Below are 22938 nucleotides of genomic sequence, written 5' to 3'. Positions count from 1 at the left end.
ATGCGTACTCCTGCCATCTAGTGTTGGATATGGACATTTGCAAGTTGTTGTGACTCCGGTTAGCCAGCAATACACGAGAACAAAGACTCCATTCCTGCGTCTTCATTTATTTTCTTTAGCATGTTATGCACAAATGGGTGCTTATGGCTTGATGAGTATACCCCTGGAAGAGAACACCTTTACCTTTGGCTAAAAAGGAAAAGTAAGTTTCGAAGCATATGAGCTGCAGATTGTACACTATGCATAGATCGTCATCTGGTGTTGGGCTCGGATGCTTGTACGTTATTGTTGTCTTGGAAGAGTCTTTTGTAGTCACGAGATAAGTGACTCCTCCCTTGGACGATAGTGCGCATGGGCATTGACTCCATCCTTAGATTTTTTCCGCCAATGGGTTCGGATGTAACTTTTGCGCTCCGGTTTGGCACCTTATTCTCCAAACCTTTCCGACGCGCAAACTATCTACAACTTGACGGTATTGTTTTCGATTGCGTGATCTTCGACATGCATCTGAGCTACTCGATTCTAGTCTTCGACGTGGGCCGCTGGGCCTTTCACCGCCGTTTGGGCCTACAGCTCATGGAAAGGACTCCCTTCAAAAAATGCCCCCAGTGTGGAGTGAAATTCCCACACAGTGACCATCACAAGGTCTGTAACCTGTGTCTCTCGCCCGAGCACGACAAGAACAATTGCCTGGCCTGTGCCTGTTTTCGATCCAAGAAAACCATCCATGATCGCCTGGGCCCTACAACACATCATGGCGGAGCGAGCAGCTCCGGCACCAGTGGACATCTTCGATGAAGGCCCCGATGGATTCTGAGGACCTGGCAATCGTGTCCGAAGCAGACAACTCAGATGACCACATCACTCCTGGTCAACGAGTGAGTACAACTGCCCCTACCCCAACTCAAGCCGAAACAAAGAAGGTCCTGTTCAAGAATTCGTGTGCTGGCCCAAGTCGCGACCGAAAACAAGCTTCAGAAGCCCCGGGCCCAGCTCCGAAGATAAAGGACAAGCCTTCCAGTAGCTCGGGAACGTGCAAACCATATCTCAGTGTCCCGCAGGTGCCTTCGGCACCGAAGACGGGAGAGCAACCTACTCCCAAAAAGAAGTCGGCACCGACTACCTCGACGCCGAAAGAAAAGCCATCGGATCCGAAACCAAAGCCTTAGGAACCGAAAAAGGTTTCCGTCTCCATAGCCAAACCAAAGGACCCCAAACCCCCTCCTAAGGCCTCGGAGCAGAAGTCCAAACCCCGCACGTGCCTAAAGAAGTCGGCGCCGAAAGCGGTTACCGAGGAGGAAGAACTTTTTCGATCGGATCCTGTCGATCCGAAGCAGAAGTAACTCCATATAGACTCCAAAACAGGACATGTGGCTGCTGTTCCACAGAAAAAGAGGACGCTGGACACACCAGACACTCCTGCAGTGCCCGTGAAGAAAAGACTGTACCACTTCACCTATAAGACCCTCTTCTCCTGTCCTTCCTCCTGAGCCTGTACTCCCTCCTAAGCCTGTCTCTCCTCCACAGCCTCCAACACTTCCACCACATTCACCACCACCGCAGGATGACGATGATGACCCTTTCACTGACCCTGATGATGACACGGATGTACCACAGGAGGATTGGGACGATTATGATGACCCAATAGATCCCCCAGACCTCCCGGATCCCCAGCCATATCCAACAAAGCCATCTCCACCAGATGACCATATTGGCTTTGGTCAGCTTGTAAATAGTGCTGCTGTCTACCATGGTGTTCAGATGCATTCAGACCCTGCAGACGATGACTTCCTCCTAGACACCTTTGAACAGTCACAGAAAACTGTCCAAATCCTGCCAATGCTAAAAGGGGTCATTAAACATGCCCCCGACATATTCAAAAACCCTGTGAGAGCTAGAATTCTCAATCCCAGGATAGACAAAAAATATAAACCTGCTCCCGATGATCCCACCTACATCAAAGGGCAGCTACTCTTAGACTCACTAGTGGTAACTAACGCTAGGAAAAGTGCCAACTCACAAACCTCCGGTGACGCACCACCTCCGGATAAGGAATCTAAGTTGCTAGATGCTTCTTGCAAAAGAGTTGCTGCCCAAGCAGCTAATCACTGGTGCATAGCCAACACCCAAGCATTACTTGCTAGGTACGATAGGGCTCACTATGACCAACTAGAAGCCCTATTACAAAATTTCCCTGACCAATACAAAAGCCAGGCAAATGATTTAATTCAAGAAGGCCAATTAATAACTAACGCTTCAATCAAGTGTGCCCTTGATGCAGCTGACACAGTCTCTAGGTCCATTAACACTAGTGTGCTACTCAGACGACATGCCTGGTTACGCATCTCAGGATTTAAACAGGAGGTACAAACCACTATCCTCAACCAGCCATTCAATCAGGAACAACCTTTTGGACCGGCTGTAGATACCACTCCAGAGAAGATGAAAAAGGACACAGAGACTGCTAAATCTATGGGAGCATAACAGTCTCCACCCACACGTGGTTTCATTCGTCGCTCCTTCTATAGAGGAGCATCCAAAAACATTGGAACAGACACCGCCTCCTCTTCCTACAAAAACACCACGCAAACATCCCCCAACAGAGGATATTTTAGAGGCGGATACAGGGGAAATGACGACAAAGGGAGAGACCGAGGTAACAACAACACTCGCGCCTCCCCCACTAATAAACAGTGACTTGCCTCCACTCCCTCCAGACCATTCCACTCCAGTCGGAGGGCGACTCTCACAGTTCCTATCTGTCTGGGATTCCATCACAACAGACAAGTGGGTAAGACAAATTGTCCAGTATGGTTCCTGCCTGGAGCTTACAGCAACCCCACCCACCATACCACCCAAACAGCGTTCAATGTCCACGGAACACCTCAAAACAAGAGTTTCTCTCACTGCTTCAAAAGCAGGCAATAGAACTAGTTCCCTTACAGTATCAAGGAACAGGGGTTTACTCACTGTATTTCCTAATCCCCAAAAAGGACGGGACCCTACGGCCAATACTCGACCTCAGACCCCTCAATCTCTATATCCAATCAGATCATTTTCATATGATCACTCTCCACCAGGTCCTCCCACTACTTCAACAAGGCGACTTCCTTGCCACCTTAGATCTCAAGGACGCCTACTTCCACATTCCCATACACCCTGGTCACAGAAAGTATCTAAGGTTCATAGTGGACGGACAACACTATCAGTTCAAAGTCCTTCTATTCGGGGTGACCACCGCACCCAGAGTGTTCACAAAGTTACTTGCAGTGGTAGCAGCACACTTGAGAAGACGACAAATCCATGTCTTTCCATATCTCGACGACTGGGTAATAAAAGCCAAGTCATTCAATCGGTGTGTTCATCACACTCATCAAACCATCCAACTGCTACACGACTTGGGATTCACAGTAAACTACCCCAAGTCAAATCTTCAGCCCTCCCACATACATCAGTATCTAGGGGCCAGGGGCCACATTAGACACCCCCAGAGCTCTAGCATATCCCAATCCAGCCAGGATAGCCAGTATGCAAACACTACTTTCCAGATTTCAACCACAGCATTCCCTCCCAGCAAGGGTATTCATAGGGATGATTGCCTCTTGCATCTTCATGGTACCTCATGCAAGACTTCAGATGCGCCCCTTACAGGAATGCCTAGCACGTCAGTGGAACCAGGCTCGAGGTCAACTTACAGATCTGGTGTTGGTGGACAGCCGCACACATCGCTCTCTGCAGTGGTGGAACACACAAAACCTTTCCAAAGGGCGGCCGTTAGTCGAGCCGGTTCCACAGATAGTGCTAACAGCAGACGCATCACTCACCGACTGGGGAGCCCATCTCCTAAACCACACGATTCAAGGGAAATGGACCATGCAGCAGAAAGTGCTCCACATAAATCCCCTAGAATTACTGCAATATTTCTAGCACTAAAATCATTCCAAGTACATCTACTGCACAATACTGTCCTAGTCCGGACGGACAACATGACAGCCATGTATTACATACAGAAACAAGGAAGCACATTCTTTGCAGCTGTCCCAGCTCGCACAAACCATTTGGAGATGGGCCATTCCACAAAGCATATACCTTCCGGCAGAACATCTTCCAGGAGTTCACAATCAAATTGCGGATCTGCTAAGTCGACACACAGCAGATACACGAATGGGAACTTCATCCCCAAGTTATTGAACCATTTTTCCAAATGTGGGGTCAACCAGACCTAGATCTGTTCGCCACTCACGGAAATGCAAAAAGCCCAACCTTCGCCGCCAGGTTTCCACACCCGTTGTCCAAAGGCAATGCGATATGGATGAACTGGTCAGGCAGATTTGCGTAAGCTTTTCCGCCACTCCCATTGATTCCCCTAGTAGTACGCAAGCTCAGACAAACAGTCTCTCAAGATGATCCTGGTGGCTCCCACATGGGCACGGCATCCGTGGTTCACAACACTACTATAACTCTCAGTAGTTTCACACCAAAAACTACGCCTCTCCTCAACATTGCTAACGCAGAACCATGGAGAGATAAGACACCCCGATCCAGGTCAACTGAATCTAGCGATCTGGCTCCTGAAGTCCTAGAGTTAGGTTACCTTAACCCTCCGCCGGACTGTATGAACATCATTAAAGAAGCCAGACACCCTACTACTAGAGCTTGCTATGCAGCTAAATGGAAAAGATTTGTCATCTACTGCAATAACAATAAGATTGATCCACTAGATGCTTCAATCTAAGACATCATTTGCTATTTGCTACACTTGCAAAGATATAATCTAGCATATCCATCCATACGATTACATCTAGTAGCACTTGCTGCTTATTTACAAAACAGACAACACTTGTCACTATTTAGAGTACCTGCAATTAAAACCTTTATGGAGGACCTTAAAAGAATAATTCCTCCCAGACTGCCACCCTCTCTGGTGTGTAATTTAAACATTGTTCTTACCAGACTCATGGGTCCCCCATTTGAACCTCTACATAAATGTGAACTTCAGTTCCTCACATGGAAAGTAGCTTTCCTTGTCGCAATTACCTCTCTCAGAAGAATAAGTGAGATCCAGGCTTTAACCATACAAGAACCATTCTTACAAATACATCGTAATAAATAGGTTCTCAGAACAAATCCAAAATTCCTTCCCAAAGTAATCTCCGGTTTTCATCTTAACCAGTCAGTTAAGTTACCGGTGTTTTTCCAAAACCCAGACGTCAAAAGAGCCCTACTTTATTACATTGACAGGACTAAGCCCTTCAGTAAGACAAAACAACTGTTTGTAGCCTTCTCCCCACCTCATAAAGGTAACCCCATCTCCAAAGCTGGGATCGCGAGGTGGATAGTAAAATGCATTCAAATATGCTATCAAAAGGCTAAACGCACATTGACAAATCCCCCTAGAGCGCATTCAACACGCAAACTAGGGGCTTACATGGCATTCTCAGGGAACATTCCCTTAGTTGACATCTGCAAAGCAGCAACATGGTCTACACCACACACCGTCACCAAACCATATTGTGTTGACGTGCAGGGTGAGCAACAAGCTTCTCGTGGCTAGGCTGTTCTTAAAACACTTTTTCAAACTAGTGCAACAGATACAGGTGACCACCGCTAGGGGAGACACTGCTGTACAGTCTATGCATAGTGTACAATCTGGAGCTCATATGTCTCGAACGGAAAATGCTACTTACCAGTATGCATCTGTTCTTGGCATGTAGAGCTGCAGAGTTGTACACGCCCACCCGCCTCCCCGGAACCTGTATCTGTTCCAGTGTTATCTTAATTAGATACATTCACATGGACTTCTTACTGACTCCATTTCCCATTATGGCGAAAAACAATCTGAGGATGGAGCCGATGCCCATGCGCACTATCGTCCAAGGGAGGAGTCCCCGATCTCGTGACTACAAAAGACTCTTCCAAGACAACAATGTGCAAGCATCCGAGCCCAACACCAGATGGTGATCTGTGCATAGTGTACAACTCTGCTGCTCTACATGCCAAGAACAGATGCATACTGGTAAGTAGCATTTTCCTTACTTGTTATACAATTTGCCTTACAAGGTTATCTTCATGTTTACATGTTATGTACATTGAATTTATTTGCACTCTATTGCCATTTTTACACACTCTGCCCACGTTATTAGTAATATTGTCATGAAATCGATCCTGTTTTTAATTCTTGTTCTATGCTATTGCATATTTATATCTTATTGGCGGTGATGACGTGTACTTTTATGGATATTTTATCCGAATAAAGACCATTTGACTTCATGAAATCCATAAACACTTAATATTCCTTCCTTCATGTGCTATCCTTTGAAACAATTAGAAATAGAAAAATAAACCCTCCAAACAAATCAAAATATAAAGTCTGTCAAGGCAACATTTGCTTCCCATTTTGTAATCTTGTTAAATAGATGGATGTTAATAAATTAACACAAAATGTGGAATTACAAATAGATTTGAAAATTGAGCAGGACTGCTTCCTCAAACCCTTTTTAATAATCCCCCTCCTCATGTCATTTATTGGGGAGAAACAATTTAGAAGAGGAAAACTAAGTGGTCTCTTTAAACGAAACCCACAGTATTCTGGTTCCTGGTCTTCATGGACACTGTCCTTATGATTTCATCCTCTCAAAAAGCTGCAAGAATATGCAGAGCTGATCATTCAGATCTTAAATTGTTGATTAGATGGTGGTAATGGCAGCATAGAAATTTGCAATGACCTGGACTTCGACATGAGGATGGACGCACTGGGTAGAAAGTACCAGCCACTGCCTGTCTTATGATCCCCTGCTTGGAAAAGGCACACCCTTTCTGATATAGAAAAGTGACAAATACTTGGCGGGAGTTTCTAAAGTTGTCGGACTTCTTGACGTAAAACGTTGAGGTACCTATGCATGTACATAGAATCTAGAGCCTTATCTGCAGCATTGTGGAGGTACTGATCTCTCTAGCCAGCATTATCCGCTCTCACAACATCAACATCTTCTCCTATGCGGATGACTCGTTCTCTCCCTCGCGTAAAATACACTCAGTACCTGGATCAAGTTCAGTGCTTGCATGACTGAAATCCCCCACTCGATGAAGACCAACTATCTGAAGTTGAACAACAACAAGACCGAAACTGCAATCTTCAGGAAGAGCACTTCACCTTGGGACTCCACCTGATGGCTAGCAGAGCTAGGAGTGACTCCCACCACCCACTGCAACTGGCTCCCACAACTCACTGCAACGGACTCCCGCCACTCACTGCAAGAACCTCTGGATGGTGATCGAAAGCAAACTCCACATAACTGCCGAAGTCAACACAGTCACTGCCTCATACTTCCCTATCCTGAAGCTTCTGAGGAAGATTTTCAAATGGCTCCCAATCAACACCCAAAAGATTCTCGCACTCCCTGGTCACCAAAAAAAAATCGCCAGAAGGCTGCAGATCATTCTGAACTCGGTAGCCAGTAACACTCTCAAACTCCCACACTACACTTACAACACACCTGAAGGTGGTGCAGTGGTTCCCCATACACAAATGAGTACAATTCAAACTCCTCACCCTCACTTTCTGGGCACTACCTAACACTTGCACAGCATACCTTAACAATTGCATCTGCTTTCACAAACCTTCCAGACACCTCCGCTCGTCCGGACTCCTACTTGCACACATCCCACGCATACAGAAAAAAAGGATCTGGTGTTTGAGCTTTCTCCTACATCACTCTTAAAGCATGGAACGACCTGCCACTACATAAAGCGCCTCATCCTCATTTCTTGAATTCCGCAAGAAGCTGAAGACCAGGATTTCCGAATAGTCCCGGAAAATCGCTAGGTCTGGCTAGGCTCACCTCCTCAGGGCCAGGATACCCTCCCAGGTGATAATGTGCTCAACAAATCTGCATACCATTACATCTGGAGGTGGTGTCCTCTTCTTTTGAGGTAGACACTTGTCCTCACCATATAGTAATCCACTTTCCTACATCATGTAAGTCTTAGCCTCTAGACTCCCCATGGCAGAGATCCAGCACCTTCACTACATCAATCCCAAGATCGTTCAGTAGGCCGGACATCTTTCCTTTCTGTCCTGGAAAATATGTTCAAGTCCTAACAGACACCATCAAAGGAAGGTTTTATCTAAGTAAGCCAGTGGGAACTCTGACTCACTCTTTGCACCCCTGTAGTCCAGACGGGATACAGTTTTTTTCAGCATTAATTTCCCCTGTCGTCTTCCCTGTCTGACTTCTTCAGGTGTAGAGAAATGTGAAAAACGAGTTTGAGCACATTATATAATGCTCCAGAGGAGTAAGGGCTCAATGTAGAAAAACATTTGGGTTATTACAAATAGTCTTTTTTCACTTATAAGAACTAAAGCTCAGACTTTCCATCCAATATGGGCTTCGGGGCAAAATCCATCATAGGAAATTATTGAAATTCACTTGGTCCTCAAATGCAGATTAAATCCATTAGCCCCATTTTGATCTTGCTAATTACGTTTAATCTAACCCTCTGCTGCCATCCTGCTCAGTTACGAAGGGTTAAGTAAAAGCCATTTTCTGAGGATGAGGCACTATGAAGTAATTTTTCTTTGTAAACCAAAAAAAAAAACCCTGTTATTAGCCACATTTCCTGGATTGTTGCAGGTAAGAAATATTTTACTCCCCTTGGGTACAAAATGCATTTGGGAGCTTAGTGAAGGTTATTGTTTGAACGACCTTGAAGACTAATCTGGTCTCTTGGCCCATGGAAAGATCGAACTGTATGCAGATTGAACTTTGCTTCTAAATGTGCTCTAACAAGAGTAAAGGTTAAGATTGTGCTTGATGCCCAGTGCAGAGTGATTCAATTGAATTGTATTTTGCAGCCATGGCGTTTTCCATGTTGATGTCATTTGGCCCATAGCTCTTTAGAAGAAAACCCTCCCAACATCTCTTTGAATGTCTACTCTGCTAGGTTCGAAAGGCTCTGCATAGTGTTGAAGCATATGAAAACTTCCTGCGCTGCTTAGTGATATTTAACCAAGAAGTGATCTCCCGAGGGGAGCTGGTGCAGCTGGTTTCGCCCTTCTTGGGGTAAGTACTTGTGGTGCTCTAGCCCCACTCTTCTTCTGTAAATCACACTGAAAGGGCATAGTGAATATGTATACGCCTGGATGTTACGAATTGTCTTTCCTATAACATATTACTGAATGACTGCTCTGCTTTTGAGCACTGAAGATTCTTAGCTATATGACTAGAGCATTATGCTCTTAAGGGCTGGTAATTGAGAAAATTAGTTTGTCTGAGTTTTTTTTTCTCTTTCAAATAAAGTGGAACCCATACTAAACGTTCTGATTAAAATAATTTGGAAGACTTTCATTTAAACTCAGTCTAGTAATACACAATTTATTTGTGGTCTGCTTGTGAAAAACATGACTTTACTGAGTATGCCTGGGTTGCTTCTATTCTTAGGTTGGGGAGGCACTGAGTCCCTAGCAAACTTGTAGACAACATAAAACAAGCACTGAAAATGCAATAGGTCTCGCCTTTGATTAAGTTAAAGCCATTTGCTTTGCTAATGGTATTATATAGCAAAGCAAATGGCTTTAACGTAATAAAAGGCAAGACCTATTGCATTTTTAATGCTTGTTCTGCTTCTGCCCTGGCATTCTTTCGCTTTGAGTCTCTGTAGGGCCCTGTAGTGAAGAGGGCCCGGAAAAATTGCCTGAATGGTTGAGGAGAGGAGACCTAGAATTCTCGCTAAAAGTCTCAAGGGGAAAAATTCCAGAGAAAGTATCTTTTTTAACTCCTTTCTGAGTTTCTTTATCTTTTCCTTTGGTGACTTCAATTCTCCCGATATCGTGTTTACCATGAACCCCAGGAATTGTGTTTCTTGAGAAGGGATAATGCAAGTTTTCTTTGTATTTATGACAAAGCCTAGATGCTCCAGAAGGCGGATAGTAAGGTAGATGTGTTGAGAAATTGTCGCCTTGGACTGAGCCACGATAAGGATGTCGTCTAGATTGATTATTCGTCTTACACCTCTTTCCCTAAGCCATGCTACTACCGGACGTAAGACGTTGGTGAAGCACCAAGGGGCTGATGACAGTCCAAATGGAAGACTGCAAAATTCCAAGAGTTTTCCCTCCTAGGTGAATTGGAGGAACTTCCTGTGTGGGGGCCAGATTGTAATTGTCAAGTAGGCGTCCTTTAAGTCTAGGTGTGTTAGCCAGTCACCTTTTCTCAATACGGCTCTGAGGAGGTGTATTCCCTCCATCTTGAACTGGTGGTAGATACCCACCCGTTCAGACTTTAAGTTTATTACAGGTCTCTGTGTCTTGTCTTTCTTTTCGACCAAGAAAATATTGCTGATGAAACCTGTTTGTGAGCTCTCTCTTATAGCCCCTTTGGTGAGAAGATCCTTGACTTCCTGAGATACTAGTTTTTTCTGTTCTTGAAGAATATCTCGTGGGGTGTTTTTGATTGGAAGGGAACGTCTGTAAAGTCTATTTTGTAACCTTTGACGGTTTGTAGGACGCAGGGGTCTTGAGTTATCAATGTTCAGTTGCCAGAGAAAAGGGCTAGTCTCCCTCCCACCATTACAGGGGTATCTGAACGGTCTGCCGATACACCTACCTGTTGAGAAACTTCTGCTCTTCCTCTCGCCTCAAAATGATCTTCCCCTGTTGCTTTGTCTCTGAGCGTAGAAGGTTTGGTTCCCGTAGAAAGATGTTAGTTGGAACCTAGATCCTCGTCCCAGAAAGGGTCTTGAGGTGGATTGTCCACGGCTGGGGAATCCACCACGCATTCTCCCTGCCCGTCCAAAAATTGTGTCTTGGAACACTTTTTTTAATTTCGCTTTGGAACTTTTGTATCGAGCTGAACGCCCCACCATATTTGGCCATATCGCGGATAAAGTCTTCTCCGAATAGGAGTCCTTGTGAGGTGTGTCCTGCCTCTTTGTTAGCCAACTCTATTAGTTTGGGATCTATTTTAAGGAGTATCCCCTTCCTTCGTTCGTTTGATATGGCAGCGTTTGCATTGCCAAGAAGGCAGATGGATCTTTGGACCCATTCACGTAACTCCTTGGGATCAATAGGAATACTACCAACATAGGCGTTTACGGCCAGGTCAGATATTTTAGTTAGGGGACCAATTATATCAAGTAGATGGTCTTGACATGACCCAAGACTCTTGTCTATGCCCTTCCTTGGGTCCTTTGCACCTTTGACTATAAAGGCGACTACCTTAGGGTCGAGTTCAGGGGTGAAAGCTATTTTGTCTGGAAGGGATGGACGAGGGTATTCTGATCTTAACTTGGATCTTACTTCTTTCGGGATCTCCCTTCTTAGCCAAAAGCTAATATAATCTGCTACATGTTGGGACGGTAGCCATTTGGGAGATAGGGGATGTTTGATGAACAATGGATCGAACATATTATCTCCGAAAGGGTCAGTGATACTCATTTTGGATCCTGAGGCCTTGCTTGCCTCTTCAGAATTTTCTATTGAATTGTCTTCTTGGACCTCAATGTCCGAATCAAATGGTGATGAGCAAGAGAGATCTATCTCCGCTTCGTTTCTATCAATATGTATAGGGGACTGTGGGCCTGTCTCTTGCCCCTCTGTGATGCCCGGGGCATCGTTCTGGTCTCCGCCTGGGAAGCGAGATTGAGCCGATTTCGATGACACCTTTGTCCTTTTGGAGGTTAAGCCAGGTTGCTCTGCTGCGGCTCTTTTCTATGGGGCCTTAACTGTCCCTTCTTTTGCACCTAAGTTATGCGTGCCGCTAGTAGAGGGCCATGCCCTTGTAAACATTTCAATTTTTTTGTTAGCGGTGTCATTACTTTATCCATGGCTTTGGAAACCATTAGCTCTAATTTTCCTTCTAGGGTGGTATCAGGGTTGGAAAACATAACGAAAAAGGGGGGGGGGGGGGAATAATTATATAAAGACAAGTATGTCCAAGCTTGTCTCCTCGCCCCCCCCCCCTTTTTTTTTTGTAGAGATAGTATACACCAGACAAATGTGTTCAACCCTACCAACTTCTTTTTTTTTTTTTTCTTTTTTTTTTGAGTGGTACAGAATATACCTGGATTGTAGATGTGAAAGAGAGGGTTTATAAGTTAATTTCAATGTCGAGTTAGACAGCAGCAACTGTCAAAGTTTACTGCTGTAACCCAGACAACCAGGTACGGATACGAGCGTGGTCGCTACTAAGGGCCTTTCCTCAAAAGCACGTCCCCTCCGCGGTACGCTATTAAAGGTGGACCGCGGAGGGGAAACGAGAGATTTAAAACGCCTCCGAGTCTCGTGGAGAAACGCGGGACCCGAGCTGCTTCTACAGAGCTCAAGGGTAAAGAGGACATACACGCTTGGGGCAGCAAACTCGTATGTGTTAGCGGGTTGGAGGAAAAAGGAAGCGTGGTCGCATACGGCAGGTATGTCCGCCGCGCTCCCTGCGTTGCTAGGCAGCGAGAATGAGGTCGCGTCGTTCAAAGGACGCGAGTGAGGGTGAAATCACCAGATTTCGTGTAAAGATAATATCGGGAACGGAACAAGGCCGAGAAGACAGCGGCAGGCGCGTTAAGGGGGTCATGCAATCTAAAATTAAAAGGAATTACATTATCATTATAGAATAGAGAGAAAAAACGGGGGGATTTGAGCCAAAAGAAAAGAGGCATTTAAAACAAAAGGGAAAGAAGAAAGTAATCGCATGATAGGGTCAATTGGACCCAGGTATGCGTCAAGTAGTCAAAATCAAGCGAACACACGCACTGAATAAGCATGAATGAAAGAGGTACTTATCTGTGTGAGCAGCAGCAACAAAGAAGGATGATGGCTGTGTGCTCATGGACGATATGCTATATCTAGAATGTTCAGAAGTCCTGTATTCTCTTCATTGTTACTGCTTAGCTGTGGCAATAAAGGCGATTTGCATAATATTAGCCTCCGTGCCTTTAATAAAATCCAGATTTTCTGCCCAGCAGGCTGTGAAAATCTAAATTGTCCCGGCCTTTTATCATTTGACTGGATAGGGAGGTTTTTTTGTGGGTTTATTTTTGATCGTATGAGGGGGATTACGTTTGTGCAATCTTGAACTTAAATAATTATTATAGAAGAGTAACAACTTGCATAACTTTCCGTGCGTGAGGCCGAGGTTATTAGCCTCTCTCATGCCAGAGTGCATGGGATATATCACTGGACTCTCTAGTTGCAATCCTTACGGTCTACATGGTATGGGGATAGGTCTAAGATTGGTGGTTGCCCCCTCCTAGATGGCTGTTTGAGGGTGGTGTGAGCCGTCCAGCAGGAAGGAGATTGTTCTGGGTCAGGACACCAAGGAATGATGGTTGCCCCCGACCACCATCTCAAACGGGTGTCCCCACAGGTGCGTGTACAGAAGCGCAATTCTAGAAGCAGTTCTTTTTCCTCAAATTTGCCAGGCAGTTTCGTCCAGCTATATTTTGATACTTTCGCGAATAAATTTTTTAGTTCATGAATAAATAATTTCTGTACACTTGAGTCGTCAGTGGGAGTCAAATACTTTAGTACCTAACGATACTACACTTTAAATGAAAAAATGATTGTTGTCTGAAAACGAATGTGAGCTACTATCACACAACAGGACAAAATGTGTCACATTGGTGATTTCACTGTTCTTGAAAGGCATTTCCTACTCAAAGCAATGGTGCACAATCCAGGAAAATTGATTCTGAACCAATTAAATTTCACAAAATTCGACAAAATTAAAGAGTGCATTCAGTAACATATACAATCTTGCTGGCTTTCTCTGCTTCTCTCCCTTATCCACTAGATTGCCTCCTCCTATCACCACCCTCTACAAACATCTCCCCGTTCCCAATGACAGCCTGAGACCAACCTTTGTTGTTTGGTTAGAGATATAGAAATCTGAAGCCATATGTTCGAGGCATGTGGGCTGCTGAATTCATATCTGTGCATAGATCGCCGCCTAGTGTTGGGTCCGGATGTTTGCACGTTGTTGTCCTGGAAGAGTCTTCGAGGTATCCTGGGATAGGTGACTCCTCCCCTGGACTACAGTGCGCATGGGCATCCTCTCCATCCTCAGATTGTTTTTTTCCGCCATTGGGTTCGGATGTGCTATTTTAGCTCAAGTTAGGAAAAACTTTATCGAGGCCAAAAGGCCTTTAGTTCGCGTCGGTACTGTTTTCTCGATCGGTTTCGATACTCCTTTGTTAGTTTAACAACTTTCAGCACCGACTTTTCGCTTCTTACCTGCCCATCGACGACATCGACGATGGAATCGAGGACACCGTTCAAGAGATGTCCGGTATGCAATGCGAAATATCCCCACATCGACGTCCATCCGGTGTGCAACAAATGCCTTTCGCCGGATCACGACGAATCGACATGCATGGCCTGTGCCCGGTTCCGTTCCAAGAAGACTCTACGGAATCGACGAGCGGCAAGACTCGAAGCGCAGCACGCGGCACCGGCCCCGGCAGACATCTTCAACGCCGAGACCGAAGATGTCAAAGAATTGGAGATCCTACCCTCCAGTCCCGTTTCCGAACATGACTCCGGATCGAACGACGTCGACGAATCACTCTTTCGCAGAGATGAAGACGACACCGAGGTAGGAGACTACGATGAGGCCTTAGGGGCCGAAGAGAGTAGCTCCAATGACGAGCAAGGCCTACCCGTTCAGACTGAAGAGAGCCCAGTGCCACAGTCTATGGCTCCGGTCGAGGGATCGCCTTCGGGCCTTACCCGAGACCTCTCCTGCAGTTCTTCGGCCCCGCCCTCGAGCCCGGCCTCGGACGTTCAGCGGCAGCCATTATTACCTAAACCGGCTGGTTTCCCTTCTTCCAAACCGAAACCGAAAGCTGCACTGGTTCAATCGAAACCGAAACCAAAAGTGGCGCTGGTCGGATCGAGGCCTTCCACACCTTCGACGCCAGCGAAGCGCGTCGGCACAGAGCGCACCAAGCCAGACTTCGGTGCCGAACTTGAAGCGGCCGACGTCGGAGTCGGCATACGGAAAAAGGCCTTCGGTGCCAACAAACCTGATCGGTTCCCGGCGTCGATGCCATCGACTCCGACACCAAAGGTCACACTGCCGGCTGCGTCTCACATCGCTTCCACGGCAACACCGAAGCCTCATGCATCGAAGACGTCGACGGCCATTCCCGCCCCTCGACTCGATGACCCGCCGGCGCCGAAAAAGTCGACGACCGCCTCTACAGACCTGGTCGGCGCGAAAGCCTCAAAGGCGCTCCAAGTGCGACCTGGGGCAGCACAAAGCAGCAAAACCAAAACGGTCCTCCAGGACACGTCGGGCTCCGGCCCAATAAAAGCTCCAGCAGCCTCTTCGGCGCCAGCCAACATTACTTTTGGCCTGCCTCCGTCCACGATCCCAAAAATATTCCAACTCAGGACACGGGTCACCCACTCCACAACTACACCTGCTGAGGCGTCTCCGTCACATGTCATCGACGCCAACACCGGCAGGATGGTTATCCACGAACGGAGGATAACTTCGGAGCCACCTTTGGACCCTTTCCGGATCCCACTAAAAAGGAAGCTGCCTTTGGACTCAGAACCTCTCCTAAGCGAATCTTACCACTCGCCCTACCAGGATCCACAATCATTCTCTCCCACACACTCCGACACGGATGTGTTGGAGGACTACATGGGTGACCAAGTCCCCTACCACGGAGACATAGACCCTGATTACCAACAGGACCCTGATCAAACTTGGGGCGACCCTGTAGATCCAGGTGCACCTCTAGATGCACAGGACCCACAACTCTATGGGGCGAAAACATCTCCCACAGAGGACACTGCAGCATTCAACGCTCTTATCGAACGTGCCGCAAATAATCATGGAGTGCAGCTTCACTCTGACACCATTGAGGACGACTTTCTTATGGACACCTTCGCATCCTCAGAAAGACATGTAAAAACTCTGCCCATGTTGAAAGGGGTCCTCAAACCAGCCAAGGACATCTTCAAAGAACCCACCAGGGCACGAGTGATAAACCCCAGGATCGATAAGAAATACAGATCGGCGCCTGCGGACCCTACTTACATCAGAGGCCAATTACCACTGGACTCCATTGTCGTAGCGAATGCTCGCAAGAGGGCACACTCGCAGACGACAGGTGACGCTCCTCCCCCGGACAAAGAGTCCAAGGTGCTAGAGACCTCCGGCAAGCGAGTTGCCGCCCAGGCTGCCAACATATGGCGCATAGCCAACACTCAAGCGCTCCTCGCTCGCTACGATAGAGCGCACTATGACACATTGGAACAACTACTCCAACATCTCCCTGACCAGTACAAAGAAGGTGCAGAAATTCTTATCAGAGAGGGACAGCTACTCACAAATGCTTCCATCAAGTGTGCACTAGATGCCGCAGACACGGCTGCCAGGGCCATTAACACAAGCGTCATGCTGCGACGACATGCCTGGTTGCGGATCTCCGGATTCAAACCGGAGGTGCAAAATAATATACTCAACCAGCCTGTCAACCCCGACTATTTATTCGGACCGGAGGTTGACACCACCCTTGAGAAAATAAAAAAGGACACGGACACCGCAAAGTCCATGGGGGCTCTCCAGACTCAGTCCTTTCGGAGCAGCTCCTTTCGTCGCCCCGGAAATAGAGGAGCAGGTAGAGGACAGGGGTCACAGCAGACATACAACAAGGGCAATACACAAACCACCTACGATAAAAACACCCGGGGTGGATATCGTGGCTCCAGTACAAAGGGAAGAGGACGCGGCTACGGCAACACCAGGTCCTCCCCCAAGAACAAGCAGTGACGCCCTCTCCCTTCCTCCCGACCACATAACACCTGTCGGGGGAAGGCTACAAAGGTTCCTGTCCACGTGGAACTCAATCACCACGGACAGGTGGGTCAAAGATATTGTCAAATACGGTTACTGTCTAGAGCTAACCTCCACTCCACCCACAATTCCTCCAAGAAACCGTCCTATGTCCTCAGAGCACTTAACGCTCTTACAGCAGGAGGTGCAAAGCATGCTTCTAAAAGGCGCAATAGAGGTCGTACCCGTCCACGAGCAAGATACGGGGGTGTACTCCCTGTACTTTTTAATACCGAAGAAGGACGGGTCACTCAGACCTATATTAGACCTGAGACCCCTAAACAGATACATTCTTTCCGAGCATTTTCACATGCTCACTCTCCAGCAAGTCCTCCCGCTGCTCAAGCAGGGAGACTTTCTAGCCACACTGGACCTCAAGGATGCGTATTTCCACATACCCATTCACCCATCACACAAAAAATACCTCAGGTTCACTGTTCAAGGACAGCACTACCAATTCAGAGTCCTTCCCTTCGGCGTGACAACGGCACCAAGGGTGTTTACAAAGTGCCTAGCTACTGTGGCGGCACATCTACGGAGGCAGCACATACACGTCTACCCTTACCTGGACGACTGGCTCGTTCAAGCGAAGTCAGCCCAGCAATGTGCCAGCCACATGTCCCGCACCATTCACCTCCTTCACAGTCTGGGGTTCTCACTAAATTACCCAAAATCCCATCTCCAGCCCGCACACGTACAACAGTACCTAGGTGCGACTATAGACACTCTGGCGGCCACAGCTCAGCCAAATTTAGTGAGGATCAACAGCATGCAAATGCTGATCTCCAGGTTCAAACCCCAACACTCACTTCCAGCACAAGTGTTCATGCAGTTGATAGGCATGATGGCCTCCTGCATTTTCATAGTCCCACACGCGAGATTACATATGCGCCTGCTTCAGGAGTGCTTAGCACGTCAGTGGAATCAGGCTCAAGGACAGTTGAAAGACCTAGTGTTGGTGAGCGGTCGGGCATACAACTCTCTGCATTGGTGGAATCCTCAAAACCTTTGCAAGGGCCGACCGTTCCAAGAGCCTGTTCCACAAATAGTACTGACAGCGGACGCGTCTCTCCAGGGATGGGGAGCTCATGTACTCCACTACACAGTGCAGGGACTATGGACGACACAACAGAAGAAGATGCACATCAACCTTCTGGAACTGATGGCAATCTTCCTGGCCATGAAGGCATTCAAAGTACATCTGTGCAACAAAGTCGTGTTGATCCGGACGGACAACATGACTGCCATGTACTACATACAGAAGCAGGGAGGAACACACTCTCCACAGTTGTCTCATCTGGCTCAGAGCATGTGGAAGTGGGCCATTCAGAGGAACATGTTCCTCATGGCAGAGCACCTCCCGGGCAAGGACAACCAGATGGCGGATCTGCTCAGCAGACACAGCCACCAGATGCACGAGTGGGAGTTACACCCATCAGTACTCCAACCGTACTTCCAGCAGTGGGGTCATCCAGAGATAGACCTCTTCGCCACAAGCGAAAACGCAAAATGCCAAAGCTTTGCCGCCAGGTTCCCACATCGGCAGTCGCAGGGCAATGCGATATGGATGAACTGGTCCGGCAGATTTGCGTACGCTTTTCCCCCAGCGCCGTTGATACCGCTGGTGGCTCGCAAACTCAGACAACACTCCCTGACACTCGTCCTAGTTGCTCCTACGTGGGCACGCCAGCCATGGTACACCACCTTCCTCGAACTTTCCGTGGTGCCGCATCAAAGGCTGCGGATCAAACCCGCGCATTTGACGTAGAACCATGGAGAGATTCAGCACCCAGATCCGCAACAGCTGAACCTGGCAATCTGGCTCCTGAAGTCCTAGAGTTTGGCTACCTCAACCTGCCACCTGACTGTATGGACATCATCAAGGAGGCCAGGAGACCCACTACAAGAGCTTGCTATGCAGCCAAATGGAAAAGGTTCGTCATTTATTGCAGTAATAATGACATTAACCTGCTGGACGCATCCATCCAAAACATCATTTGTTACCTCTTACACCTATACCGATGCAATCTGGCGTACACCTCTATACGTGTCCATTTGACCGCAATATCAGCCTATCTGCAAACCAGGCAGCACCTCTCACTATTCAGAGTGCCTGCCATCAAAGCATTCTTGGAAGGACTCAAACGAGTCATTCCACCAAGCCACCCACCGGCTCCAATGTGGAACCTAAACCTGGTCCTCACACGCCTGATGGGTCCACCCTTTGAACCTCTACACTCATGCGAGATTCAATTCCTCACCTGGAAAGTAGCTTTCCTGGTAGCAATCACTTCTTTAAGAAGGGTTAGTGAACTCCAGGCACTAACAGTTCAAGAGCCATTTATACAGGTTCACGCCAACAGGGTCGTACTACGTACCAACCCCAAATTCATGCCCAAGGTAATCTCGCAGTTCCACATGAATCAAACTATTGAACTGCCCGTTTTCTTCCAAAACCCACAAACTGTCGCGGAACGAGCACTCCATACACTAGACGTAAGGAGGGCCCTCATGTACTACATCGACAGGACTAAACCCTTTAGGAAGACAAAACAACTGTTCGTTGCCTTTGCCCCACACCACAAGGGTAACGCCATCTCCAAAGCAGGGATAGCCAGATGGATAGTTAAGTGTATTCAAATTTGTTATCAAAAGGCAAAACGCACATTAACTATTCCCCCACGAGCCCACTCAACACGTAAGTTAGGGGCCTCCATGGCTTTTCTAGGAAATATTCCCCTGCATGATATATGTAGAGCAGCCACCTGGTCCACCACACACACATTTACCAAACACTATTGTGTAGATGTGCAAAACAGCAGGCAGCTGTAGGACAGGCTGTTCTCAAAACCCTTTTTCAGACCGCTGCAGCTGGCACTGGTAGCCGCCGCTAATAGAGGGCAAAGCTATACATTCTATGCACAGATATGAATTCAGCAGCCCACATGCCTCGAACTGAATATGCTACTTACCAGTATGCATCTGTTCTTGGCATGTAGGGCTGCTGACATTCATATCGCCCTCCCTCCTCCCCGGCGCCTGTAGCAGCTGCAGCTCTCAGAATTACTGTAAGCATGGTCATCACTTTTCTGTATCGACTCCATCACTGCCACAATGGCGAAAAACAATCTGAGGATGGAGAGGATGCCCATGCGCACTGTAGTCCAGGGGAGGAGTCACCTATCCCAGGATACCTCGAAGACTCTTCCAGGACAACAACGTGCAAACATCCGGACCCAACACTAGGCGGCGATCTATGCACAGATATGAATGTCAGCAGCCTTACATGCCAAGAACAGATGCATACTGGTAAGTAGCATATTCATTATTGAGTTAACATAAATACAAATTCACATCATCACCGTATAGCACTTATATACAGGTTGCAGCACAGTTTTTTTCCTCGCAATATATAGTCTGCTCGACATTGAGTCACCTACAACTCCTATACTTCCCTGTAGATCAAAAATCATTCTGTGAACTTGCGGTTTACCCTTCGACTCTGCCGCCAACACCTCAGACCTTCCTAACCCCTCTGGGGGCTCTACTCAGGGCGTGAGTAGCACAACTGTTCTTAAGGGAATATTTGCTGTTTATAGTAGAGCAGGAGGCCTGCTCACCACAGAGCAACCCTACCTGGGGCACCCCTTACACCCGCTGGTGAGCTAGTCTGGGCAACGTGGCAATGGTCCCCTGGCGCAGACCCATCCCAAAAACATCACCAAAAAGTCAGTGTTTCGAAGCGCCAACTGCGCATGACTGAAATGTGGGGTAAGGGACAAAGAAAGCAACTAGTCCAACCCCTGAAAAGCACCCACTTTGAGGTCCACAAGACATTTCTGTCCTCTGTAACTACCCGAAAACCATGAACTCACCTCGTCTTAATATGACAAAAAACATAACATAACAAATTAAACTAATATAACGAACATAGGATCTACCTGAAGCAGAAACGGAGAGTTGAAAACGACTGCAGCTCACAACAGCTTCATACCTATGACGGGAGGAACCTGACATAACATAACATGAAAAACTTACTTCAAATTGAGTCTACTAACTTCGGGAATGGGTGGCTGAGTAAAGAAGAGATACCCCGCCATGCAGTAGCTTCTAAACTGCGGGTCTCCGTGTGTGCGGAGGCCACGGTCTCTGCTGCAAGCAGGGTTGGAGCAAAGAGTCCGATGTTTGCCTAGCTGCGCCTTTTACCTGTGTTGCCCTCTGGCTAGGCCTATCGACCACTCTGGCCGACCCCCACCTCTCCTCCTGCACACTTCATGTAGGATAAGATGGCAGGCCGGGCCCAAGGTAGGGGAATCACCTGCTGGTTAGTCCGCTATCTTGTGCCTCCGGGCTCTGCTGTGCCATCCATAATGTTGGCTATCCCCATTTCGGGTGTGTCTTTGGGCATTCTCTCACTTTATTGCTGTATCTGTCCTTCCATGTATATTGTCGGTCTCTTTCTGGCTTGCATTTTCAATTTCTCCCCGTTACTCTCCCACTCTTTTTTCCATTTGTCTTGTTTTTCTCTCTACAGGTACACACCTACAACCCTCCCCGTCTCTCTAGCCCCACTCGTGCTCACACACTCTGTTCCCCTCCGTCTATCATCTGTGCGCTCAAAAGCACGATCTCTCTGCCACCCCATATGTAATATCACAGCCATTTGACGGTAAAGTGGGCGGAGGTCGTGGTCCATATGTGTAGTATCGAAGTGGTGCAGTGCGGTGCTCCTATTGTAACTCGAGTGAGAATGGATATGGTGCAGACGGCGCTCTGCAGCGTGTATTGGTAATAGTATATTGTTACAGAGGTAAAACATGCATGCAGAGCTCCAGTATATCATGACAAGTTCTCACAATAGCAAAAAGCACTGTGCTGCATTAACTAACTGTAATGTCACGCTTATCGCCCACCCTTGAACGAATTGGCTGTTCGAGATTTTGAGGAACTCTGGCCGACCCACGCATATATCTGAAGATTGTGCAAGTCAGCTCAGACATTTCTTCATACTAGCGTGGCATGCACACTTCTGCTTCTCTCTGGTCGATGTGCCAGGTGCACACTTAGGAAGTGTTTTGCTGTAGGATGTCAAAAACTTGTTGTTGCCTTGCGCAGTATATATTTACAAACAACTTTGCTCTGCACTTACGAAAAAGTGAAATCTATCTTCTTCGTTTGTGAACAACTTGGAATCTTGAGAAACAGGGTAATCCACCACTGACAAGTGGTGTAGCAATGGCTCATATTCTAACTGGTCTTACTTTTAGTATAGATGTGCCTGGGACAGTGACCGGCATTCACTGCTACCTTACTCCTCCGAGAAGCACTGGACCTGACTCGAGGAGCCCATGTGCGAGATAATCCATTCAGAAATGCACTCTTTTCGAGCAAATCTCAGAATGTCCTAGGCAGAAAGAACGCCTAATGAAACAGTGCGTCTGTCCTAAATTCAGACGCTCAAGTCGGTGTTATGCTTTTGTTGTGTCTTAAGATTGACTTGTCCAAGACAGCAGACCAGCAGGCGCACAACATTGACTCTCCAACACACAGAGATCAACAAAACACCCATTTACACTCACCAAATGGCGATTCTACACACACTAGCGTATTTTGACGTACGCACTCGCAAACACCCACACACACTTTGACTTCTCTCACTTTAAGCACACACCCCCTGGTTAGAATAGGTGTGCTTGTATGCAACACTCTAAGGAGAGACACATACAGTTCACAGACAAACAAATACGTACATGCTCACTGTAGGAAAGTGGGTTTCTGTTGCAGTAACCCCCCACTTTTTGCCTGGCTACTGATGCACTTTTTGTTGGTGTGCCCTGGGTCCCTGCCATTAAGGTTCCCAGGGCCTGTGTTCTTTTCCCAAAATAAACCCAGTTGGCATTTCTGGCCACATGTCAGCCCCGGTAAATGGTACCACAGGTACCCAAGGCACTGTGACCGGAGAAGGCGTCTAAGGGCTGCAGCACTTGTTGTGCCACCCTTAGAGGTCCTGTACCCTGACACTCACACCCTACCTTTGCAGGCTGCGTGTCTTGGTGCAGAACAAAGTGAAGAACCGACATGGCACACATCCCTGTGTGCC

The 22938-nt window shown here is 47.4% G+C and overlaps 1 protein-coding gene across 7 annotated transcripts in view; it reads left to right on the top strand.

Moving 5' to 3' along the window:
• SIN3A (SIN3 transcription regulator family member A) overlaps positions 1-22938 on the top strand; it is an 822316-nt gene that overhangs the window by 391223 nt on the left and 408155 nt on the right. For all 7 annotated transcript variants that reach the window (XM_085643842.1, XM_085643840.1, XM_085643838.1 and 4 more), the window contains one exon: positions 8944-9062. In XM_085643842.1, the coding sequence (XP_085499968.1) occupies positions 8944-9062 (119 nt within the window). The remainder of the gene's footprint in view (positions 1-8943; positions 9063-22938) is intronic.

This window comes from Triturus cristatus, chromosome 3_1 (assembly GCF_964204655.1).
Source record: "Triturus cristatus chromosome 3_1, aTriCri1.1, whole genome shotgun sequence".
NCBI lineage: Eukaryota > Metazoa > Chordata > Amphibia > Caudata > Salamandridae > Triturus > Triturus cristatus.
This window is presented reverse-complemented; position numbering and strand designations above follow the sequence as displayed.